Here is an 11,055-nt window from a genome sequence, read left to right on the forward strand (position 1 = left end):
TTTGATGTGGGACACGGCCGGGAAGGAGAGCGGCAGAGAAAACACAAGGAGGCAGCTACCCAGAACATCAAAGCCCCTGCCCTCAACATGCAGGCCCTCATTAGTTCAGCTAGCAGAAGCCACCAGACTTGTGATTGTGTTTGCTGGGGTTCATGCTGGCAAACACTTCAGAGGAGAGCTTCCTTTAAGTCATAACTAGCCGCCCCACCTCCTCTGCCACCGCTGCCCCAGCCCGTCGTAACCCCCCTGCAACCCTCACCAAAACTCTCGGCTCACACAAAACCCGCCGTGAGCCCCTGCTATCCGCTCCACCCCGTAATCTGGTGTGCAGCTGCAAACATCTGCTCCGCACTTTATTCCTGCGCCTTCAGCCTCCGCATTGATAAACACATAGCGTGGCTACAAGCAGGCTCCAATTTCATCCTCTTGTTTGCTATCTGTTTGAGCGCATTCAAGATCGACTCGAGCTGTGTCTGTTTTGTTGCAAATGACGGTTGGAGTATGTAAATGGATTTTGACATGCCATCACCATTCACACACAATGCAAAACTTTAGCTCAAAATGAAAAGTAGAAATTTGGTTCTTCCCTGGTATTCAAACAAATTAAAATGCATCATCGGTTGTCATGAGGAACATCTATTCACCAATTTCCTTGTATCTGGAGGAGGAGTCACAAGCATCCTATGACACCTTACTTATTTATTAAGACGATCCCAGTGTTAATTATTCAAGCAAGTTTGCCTTTGGATTCTTTGGAGCGCAATGGGTTCGGTTAACTGCTGTAACAGCACATTCGTTTGATGATCAGTCCTTGGGAAATGTGTGCCTGTGCAAAATTCAATAGGAAAAGAAATAGTAATATGTGTTATCCGGTTTATGAAGAGATATTAAATTTGTCACTGAATGTTCGATTTACTGTTGCATCACTGTGTGTGAGCGCGTGATTATCCAAATGCCGCGAGACTATATGGGTGTTCCATCGCGAGACTTGTGACGAGCCTGACTCTCGCCTCCATCCAGCTGGCTGACAGCCTCTCGGAGACGGGTAAGTGGAAATGAAATACCAGCGGCAAAATGCGCCACCATTTAGACGAGTACATGTGACAATTCTGTCTACGTTGTTCCTCATCAATATAATTGAACTGACGTTCCTTAATCGACGAAATGAAACCGACCGGTCTGCTTTAGTCGTGACTCAATGCGGCGATTGCAGCACACGCACACGTACACTTACACGCACACGCACTGCACATTAGGGGGTATATAATAACACTATAATTTTACGAAGAAACATGAGCTTTTAATGTGTGCCATTCGAACACGGCGCCTGCCTCATCATCAACTTAGATCTTGAGCTCTCGCGAGTCAATTGATTAGGTACACACGGCTCTATAGCGACAGCAGCACAGCGCAGCAGTCCGGCAATTAAACCCCAGCGCACCAAGCATCATAACGCTAAGTCACGTTTGGTTTTTAAAGGTACTTTTTATTGGTTGAGACAGCAATATGTTCTGTTTCATCTCAAGCATTTAATCACCTCCATTAGGTACACTAGTACGATGTAAATCGTTTTGTCATTCTGGCATATTTATTAATCCACTTAGTATGTTTATTATATGCAATGACATTACAGCTTTCTTTTGAAGGTAAATAGATCCTCCCCAAATCACATCTCCACATTCAGAACCAGAACAGTCAACATACAGTATGTTCACAAATTAGACCTTCACACCCAGAAAAAAAGTGGAGGAAACCAATTTTTGCTTGTGAAAGTCTTTTTTCACAGGGCATTATGAAGAGACATTTCATTGTAGTTTCCATACATCTAGAATTGGTCTAGAAAACCCCCCACATTGTTACTATTAGTAGTTGCAGTCATGGTAGTTGTCAGGGATGTCACATCCATGTGGAGGTGGGTGTCGCCCCCACCCACTTTTTCAACACCCCCACTTTTCACACTCTCCCCCTGTACACCTTTTGTCAGAGTCAATATGTGAATGAAGACTTCCAAAGCAGCCCAAACAACCAAAAAGTTCTGACATTCTAATGTCGATGCTGTATACAAAATAGAAAACAAAAGAACGAAGAAAACACGAAATACAATCAAGTGATTAATTGGAACTCTCAGCTAAAGGTTACTGTCAAACTAAACATAAAACAAATAAAATTACACATTGTGTATTTAAAACAACCACATAGCTACCTTCGAGCCAACAACAGGAAAGCCCACAGACACATGACCTAACAATTAGAGTCTGTGTTGCGGTGTTCTTACTCCTTAAGCTACAGATATCTGAACATAAACGGTGCAGCAACACATGTAGACCGATATGTCAGGATGGCCAGAAGGGTCCGCGCAGAATTGGATTCAACAAACGTAGACTCAGGTAAAGATAGACACCAAAAAATATTTGGTTTACAGAAAAATGGCACGAGGCAGACAAAGTACAAATAATGACGCTGGTAAACAAACAAGGTTAAATGAGAACAAAAAGCACTCACAAAATGCAAGGAGAATATAAACAGAAATAGCTTGTCTCAAGAGGACCAAAACACACATGATACAAACCATGAATAAATGCACAAAACAAAACCAGTACTTTCAAAAAACAAGCACAAAAACCAAGGGAAGAAGAAAAGGAACAAAATCTGAGAATGTCTAGAAAATTGCACTTCGAACAATCGCTTGAGCAAGGCGAATTACCCAACAGCCAGTTGTTGGCTGTCCTTAAATATTCCGTTGATCATGATGAGTACAGGTGGACAGACCGGTCCTCCTCTGCCAACTGTTGGACTAACAGAAATGGAATCATGGCATAATACTGTATAACAATTAGGTCTGTCGCAATAAAGACGATATCTTTTCACAAAACAAATCGGTAATAAAGACGGTAGAAAGCACCGAACAGTAAAACCAAGAACAAATCTAAGTCATGCTGAGTCGAATGCCAAAGAATACAAGTGAGTTTTGAGGAGGGTTTTGAAGATGGGCAGCGAGGAGGCTTGCCAAATGTTCAGTGGAAGGTCATTCCAGAGAGAGGGACCAGCAACAGAAAAGGCTCGATCCCCTCTGAGCCTCAGTTTAGTTCTTGGTACTTCTAATAATGTCTGGTCCGCAGACCTGGGGCGCCGGGCAGGTGTGTAGGGGCGGATGAGCTCAGAGAGGTCAGGTGGCGCTAGATTATTTCGAGACTTGAAAACAAATAAAAGGATCTTGAAAATAACTCTAAAATGTATGGGGAGCCAGTGAAGGGATGCCAGAGTAGGAGTTATGTGCTCCCTCTTACGAGTACCAGTCAAGAGGCGAGCAGCGGCATCCTGGACCAGCTGAAGGCGCTTAATGGAGGACTGGCAGACTCCAAAGTAAAGGGCATTGCAGTAATCGAGCCGGGATGTGACAAAGGCATGAATTACTGTCTCAAAGTGTTCATGAGAGAGGAGAGGTTTTACTTTGGCCAGCTGTCTGAGGTGAAAGAAGCTGGATTTAACAACGGCACCAATTTGCCAGTCAAGTTTGAAATCACTGTCCAGTTTAAGGCCCAAGTTTGAGACTGTTGACTTAAGATAAGGAGACAGGGGGCCCAAGTCTACAGGATGGGATGTACAAGGGCCACTTGTTTAAGAACAATAGTGACTAAATTGACAGTAGACAAGATCATTCAGAACAGATTTCATACTTTGTTTTTATTTGCTGGTTACCCATGAGATTTTAATAATGAAAAACAAGTACCTTCCCTTAGCAAAGTTTGTTTTCTCACTGAGATCAATTCCCACATAAATAAAAGCCCAAATAAATAAATCTTATACAATGCACATAGACTGACGGGTTTGTATAAAAGCATCGTGATTTCCAGTGAGCTGAAAGCTCCTGCGATGCACCGGCATTGGAGAAATCCAGACTCGTTACACCAGTCTCGCTGTCAATTCTGGTACACCGAAATGGATATCTGATGCTGGTCGGCAATCTCTTTAAGTTCCTGATGGGCATCACCAATGTTTGCATAATAGAGCATAAACAGCAAGTGAGCTGATGTGCATTGTTGTGTCAGCTAGCATTAATGCTAAAATTCTATTATCAGCACTATGATACACTGCTGTGGCTCATTAACAAATGAGAAAAAGAGTTGCGTGTCGATGAACCGATGGGACACATGCGAACCAAACTATTTGAACGGGTTTCAAAAGCCGTCCCACCTATGTTTGTGTGCGTAAGTGCCAACTCACACAGCGGCAAGCAGTCTGACTGACATAAGAGGCAACAAAGCAGCACAACTGAATGTTGATGACATATGTAAACAAACATGCATGGAAATGACCGTTTATCAAGTCTGAAAAAAACAATTGAGCCCATTTTTTTCCTCATCCAGCAATAAATTGATATACTGGAGTAATTATTGTGACAGGCCTTGTAACACAATACTCACAGGCATAAATGATTTATCCTCTGTGAAGAATGACTAATATTACCACACATTCTGAGAAGCTGAGAAAGGAGCCGAGTCTCCAGTACAGTATCCATCTGTCTCAGACACGAAAATGAGCAGCACAATGTGCACTGCAGGCCCAGTGACAAATGAAGTAAAAGGTGAATATAAAATGGACGCTGCATTTGTTGATAAAGTTAATGTTGATTTAATACTGGTGTCAGGACTTCAAATGAGACCAATTCAAACCTTCCATCTGCTGTGCAGGCAGAGTGTCTTTGATCAGAGTGATCTTCACTGCATTTGTGAAAGCCAGGAGCTTAAAAAGTGGCCATTTGGCACCACTCCACATCCAAAAAAAATGTTGCATTGTGACTGATGTCTCCATCAAGCTGCTCGTGTGCAAAGCACCTCAGAGGTTCTCCGCCTTCCAAGGTGTGAAGCACTTTTACTGGTTTTCTTCTGAGGTGGTTCCGTCGTGTAACAGAGCTGTTTTTTTAAGAGCCACAGTGTCCCCACCACATGTTTTCTTGTGCGGTCTAGACATTCTCAATGTGTGGTTCACTGTTTGTTTTGTTTTTCCACCGTGCTTGCTGCAAGTGGTCTTGTAAGAGTTTCTTTTGTCATAGTTCTGTTGCTGCTGAGGAGCGGTCCGCTGGTCGTCATGGGCAATATATTTGGAAACCTGTTGAAGAGCCTGATAGGGAAAAAGGAGATGCGGATTCTCATGGTGGGGCTGGATGCTGCTGGGAAAACCACCATCCTTTACAAGCTGAAGCTGGGCGAGATCGTCACCACAATTCCCACAATTGGTGTGTGAGGCGAGAACCACAGAAAATACACTGAATGCTGAATTCAGCTTGCATGACTCTGTCATTTCCTTTTGCTCAGGCTTCAACGTTGAGACGGTGGAGTATAAGAACATCAGCTTCACCGTGTGGGATGTGGGCGGTCAGGACAAGATTCGTCCCTTGTGGAGGCACTACTTCCAAAACACTCAGGGTAAGTGGCCATGATGGTTCTCCAATGCTGCTGTGTGCACACTCATATTTTAGATTAGGTCATTACAACTGAACGGAGCCAAATGGCGCTATACCGGGCCCAGGGGTGAGTGAGAGCCCCATCAAAAATCTTTGTAGCCCCAGTTAAGCCCCCCCTAGCAGTTAATTTGATGTTCTAAAGTAAACTTAGCTAATATAATAGGAAGTCAAGATGGCGCCCGAGTAGGCAGCCGTCGGCAAGTGCTGTCGTGAGCCTTGCTTTTTTTGTTGTTTTTTGGTTTGTTTTGTCACTTTGTGTTTGTTGTTACGTCGTGTGGACCTGATGTGGACTTTTTTCAGCATTTTATGGCCACGACATTCATCAAGGAGGAAACTCTGTGCTTGGTGGTTGCGCCTTCTCGACAGCCTGGGTATACCAGCACTGTTTTTGACTGGGAGGAATGTCGGCGCCATTTGACTGTCGTTGCTGGACAGTCCCGGGGCGCTTGTGTCTTGCGCCTGTTATGGGCAGCATTTTTCACAGCCCCACTTTGTTCAGCGGAGAGATCGGTGCTGTTGAACGGTCTGCGGCTGGATGGATGTAAGGCTTGAGGAGCCGACGATGAGAAGAAAGGAGCGTTAGCGCCGATGCGGATGTGGAACTGGGAGTCGCGGCTTGGAATTGAAGTGGATTTACATGGGACAGGAGATGTGAGCCAATCTCTTTTTCGTCAATGGACGCTACAGCTTCGTGTTTGCTTTCAAAACTTAGCTTGTAGTAGACGTGTGCACATTTTCAGCATGACGTCTCTCTGATCCACTGGTGAAAGGACACTTTGATCCTCTCCTCTTTCATCTATAACTGCTTCAGACAACAAAGTGTATGCAGAAAAGTGGTGAAGATTGCACGACTGTCTGTGTCCTATGTGTTGTGTTGTGTTATTTTGTTATTTTGACTTCAAAATGGCGCCGCGTGAGTGGCTGCCTTTCCAGCAGCTCCTATATTTTGTTGTTCTACTTCTTCCTTTCATAACTTTGCTGCTGTGAATCGGGAATTTCTCCATTGTGAGACTAATAAAGGTTTTCTTATCTTATCTTATTTTCTCAGCCCCAGTACATATCGGCCAAACCCCGCTTTCGCACCTGGAGAGAAAAAAAAATACTGGAGCTGTGCAGCCCACAAATATATTCAACACAATTGACAATAAATGCAATTCAGCAATGGCAACTACCTTGTACTTTCTACCGTCTTCATTATTGTTGTATGGATTGTATGGATTATTTTTGCTCCAAGTACAGCACTTTGTATAAAGTGATGGTTGTTTTAAAGTGCTCTAGAAATGCAGTTGAGACTATTAATGACATGGTGTGAACACGAACCAGGTGGAGTGTTACAAAAAATATTAGAGAAAGACAAAGTATCAACAAAGTATAAACAGAAATCGCTGTCAGCAACAAACCAGGAAAACCAGATCTGAAAAGAAAGTGCTTGGAGAATACAAGGTAAATTTGACAACCCAAAGTACTCAAAACGAAGTGGCAAGTTCCAAACACACGACACTTCCATCTGCTATAGAGGCAGCGTGTCTTTGTAGTCCAAAATGACATGAGAACCAAAATACTTACTGAACAAGAATCTAGCGAAACAAGAGCGATGACGAACTTGGGCAAGAGGTCCAGAAAAAAAACATCACTTGAGCATAAACAGCGAGCAAGGTCAATAATCCGACAGTGACTAGGCAGCTTGGCAGTCATGCATGACAGGCTTGATTGTTAACGAGGCACAGGTGCACCTGCTGAAGAGGCCTGCCCTCCACTCCAGCTGGTGCTGAAAACAACAAGCACAGACAGAGCAAAACCATGACAATTAGTCTATTCGCGCTAATTATGTGAAACCCCGGCTCACTGGAAAATGGATGCTATGTCATCCAGCGACTTTCCTATGCCTGCACATCTCTCCATGCTTGAGCCGTAAAAATATATCTGATAGAAGCTTCTGATGGCGTAATATATCCCACCTGGTCATCTAAGATCTTGGAATGCATTGTGCTCGACATTCCACTGTTCCATATTGTTGCTCAATGAGATCGCGCTCTCGTTTCGTCTGTGCAGGTTTGATCTTTGTGGTGGACAGCAACGACCGCGAGCGTGTGAATGAAGCTCGAGAGGAACTCATGAGGATGCTGGCCGAGGACGAGCTGCGGGATGCCGTTCTTCTGGTCTTTGCCAACAAGCAGGTATAGACTTGCTTGTGCGTGTTTATCGGCACTCAATGGCACGGTACGTCGCCGAATGAAATGACCCCTTTGTTTTTTTACAGGACCTGCCCAATGCCATGAATGCGGCGGAGATCACGGACAAGCTGGGCCTACACTCCCTGCGCCACCGCAACTGGTACATTCAGGCCACCTGCGCCACCAGCGGCGACGGCCTGTATGAGGGCCTGGACTGGCTGGCTAATCAGCTGAAGAACAAAAAGTGAAGGGCAAGTGGGGAAGTGCCAGCTCCAGGTAGTACTCCCTTTGGATGCATTGAGTTCACATGGAGAAGCAGTGCTGACAATCCCCTTCCAGGTGACTCAATGGCCTTTCCCCCCAAAAAAACAAACTTCTATCTTGTTCTTTTCGTTATTAACTTGATTTATTGATTTGTTTGGAGCTGCTGTGAGAGTGTTGAATCATGTGCGAACCAATGTGTTTTTGCCTCCTAGACACTGGATAACTTGGGATGTACAATGTGAATCATATTATGTCTAATGCTACTGAACTGGCACATATATTTTCTCTCCTTTGTCGTCTCTATGATTTTATCATGTTCTTAACTTGTGCTGGTGGCGTAATGTTACCCAACTGTACAACAGTAATCCCTCGTGTGTCGCGGTTAATGGGGACCAAAACCACCCGCGATAAATGAAAATCTGCAAAGTAGCGACCCCCACCCTCCATATAGGTACATGTACATAATATTTATAAGGTTAAATTTAATGGTATACATGCATGTAGAAGTAAATTTTGAAGTAACATGACTTAATGCTGTATACTAATAGATTTAAACATACAGTATATGTTAGGTTAGTTTATGAATAACAAAATACAGTAAACATTTTTTTTAAGTCCGCAAACGGTCCGCGAGAAGCTGCGAAAGTCAGCAAAACAACAACGAGTCACATAGAGCAACATATACAGTACTGTACTACATGTATATGATTTTTTTTTATTATGAATATGTTTGAAAAAATCCGCGATGCACTGAAGCCGCGATAAACGAACCGCGAAATAAGGAGGGATCACTGCAGATGTAAATGAGTTACATAGTGGGACGCGCAAATTGTTAAAACCACTGTTTTGTCATTCATTGTCCGAACAATGCAGCGCATCAGAGTAAAATAGATATTTTACTTTTGTTAGTTTAAAATATATATATATTTTTTTTATTTTATTTTTTAGGATACATGTGTTTTTATTCACCTCATAACACAGCTGATTGTTTTATAGTGATAACCTTTTATGAGAGTGTATTTATTCGGAAGCAGATTTGAAATGCAGTTATATAAAACAGTATATCACTACATTGCTAATGGCAGCAGTGAAAAAAGAAGACGTCAAACAAATGTGTGTCACAGCTTCCCATGCTGCACGTCAAGACAGACAAGTCAGGCTAGTGGGCTGATGGGAGCCGTGACTCGCTGCCTACTCACCATGAAAAAAAAAACATGCTTGGCCCTCTTGCTGTGCTCAATAAGGGTCCTCTTCATGTGTACGATGCTCAGTGAGGTGTTGTCGCTATACTGATGCAGGAGGTGCAGTCAGCGCCAGGCATATCAGACAACATGCTGCTAGTGGCTGGCAGAGCCACCCACGGACATTCATTGAATGTTGACTTTTCAGCTTCAGTGTGAAAGCAGCTGCATTATATCTCTCAAAGCATCTGTCCTCACTTCCATTCAATTTGGCCGAACAGTCAACAATGTGTTTCTTTTGTGGCACTTGTGGTACCATCTTGCAATAAAACCACCCACACTGTTACAATAAACATGTATGTATAAATTACTCTTTTACGATTGATGGACTATTTGGTTTCGTTTTGTTCTTAATTTGTTCACAGCTTTACATCAAATCAGGGGTAGGAGCACGAGGAGGCATTTAATACAGTACAAGACCCAACTACCTTCTAATATGCAATGGCGTGTCTTTGTATATCATTATTTCTGAAAAGTACATCAGGTGATTTGTGCTCAAATCAAAACATTTTGTACCAGCATCAGTACTGACTAAGTGTGTGTGTTGTGTGCAAGGTGCTCTCTACTTCATTGTTTTTCGTGCAAGCTTGGTTTATCTGGCCTTACATTGCCACTGGTTGAGTTCGATTTCACAAGCAAGTTTGTGCAACTAAATCTCCCCTTTCTTTCAAAAACGCATTTCGTCAAGATGGGCGGATTTTACCCTGATGACATAAGCAAAAACATTTTGGAATTGAAAGAATGACAGCAGAGACTACAGTTTCAGTAATCACAATAAGTCACCTGATCAATAAAGAGAATGAACATGTCTTTGCCTCACTTGTTATCTTTGACAGTTGTTCATTTGGATGGTTTTGCATTAAGTAGTAGTAGTACTCATGATGAGATATCAGTGTCCATAGCAACTAAGGAGCTGTTTTAGTGAAGGAGGATCCACAGAAGTAAAATTAATACCTGGACTACCAATTGGCTCTTGTGGTTGAAGGCAGCTTTATACATTATCAGAGAAAATGTATAATTTCATTCTTAGAGTTGAAATGCGCTTTTAGAGCGTCTTGCACGCTTACTGCTACAACCGTATCGCACACATTTGTGTTATTTTCACCAAAGAAACAACATAATGTGAAAAAAAAATCTATGTATCTATGCGGGAAAAATCTGTGTTCAAGTTTGGTGATGTTCGTGAGTGGCAATGTAAGATGGCGGCCATTGGCTTCACCTTTTACACTTTAGTCTGCAGCAGACTTCATAAGATGTTTCGATTTGAAGGTGAGCAAAATGGTGGGAAAACGTCTCAATATATTTTGGGCATGGTCTAAATTAGTAAATAAATAACAATCAAACAATAAACAAATTACGAATATATAGTACATAGTAACAAGTAATTGTGATATATATGTTGAAGAAAATATGTTGTTTCATATTTTCCCTGCATCAGACATACGACAGACTACAAAAATGCAAAGACTGTTGATGGACCAGGGAGACCAGCCCTGTTCTTGTTTATCCAAAAGGTGTTTGATGGGGTTAGGTTAGGGCTTTCAAGCCAAGCTCTTGCACCAACATGCCAAAGACCTTCTCCAAACTCTTCCCACAAAGTTGGAAACCATGGAACGTGTGTCACATTGCCTACATACTTTTGTCCATTCTGTGGGAAATGCCAAATAGTCCGCGAATAAGAAAAGCACTAGATTGCACAGTCTGAAGTGCATGAACATTAAACGAGACCCAATATTGACCCAAAATTGGATATGTCAAAACATAGAGGTGAACATGGAGCTTTTCATTTCAGTGGAGTTTGGCACAACATACTGTAGCTCCACTCCAGAGAGTCTGATGAGAGGTCGGTGTATGGAAGAGGACCACTGTTTGTCTCCAGGGGTGTGACAGCAGTATGTGAGTCAGAGCTGCT

The 11,055-nt window shown here is 42.8% G+C and overlaps 1 protein-coding gene across 1 annotated transcript; it reads left to right on the forward strand.

The window, feature by feature from the left end:
* The first annotated feature begins 987 nt into the window (after window positions 1-987).
* On the forward strand, window positions 988-9,952 carry arf3a (ADP-ribosylation factor 3a). The gene is made up of 5 exons (XM_086121705.1): window positions 988-1,045; window positions 5,054-5,236; window positions 5,316-5,426; window positions 7,517-7,641; window positions 7,725-9,952. Exons 2-5 carry the CDS (start codon window positions 5,089-5,091, stop codon window positions 7,884-7,886), a joined length of 546 nt encoding a protein of 181 aa, XP_085977831.1. The 5' UTR covers window positions 988-1,045; window positions 5,054-5,088; the 3' UTR covers window positions 7,887-9,952.
* The last annotated feature ends 1,103 nt before the right edge of the window (window positions 9,953-11,055 follow it).

This window comes from Hippocampus guttulatus, chromosome 1 (assembly GCF_054856545.1).
Source record: "Hippocampus guttulatus isolate MCC_2025c chromosome 1, RoL_Hgut_1.0, whole genome shotgun sequence".
NCBI classification, from domain to species: domain Eukaryota; kingdom Metazoa; phylum Chordata; class Actinopteri; order Syngnathiformes; family Syngnathidae; genus Hippocampus; species Hippocampus guttulatus.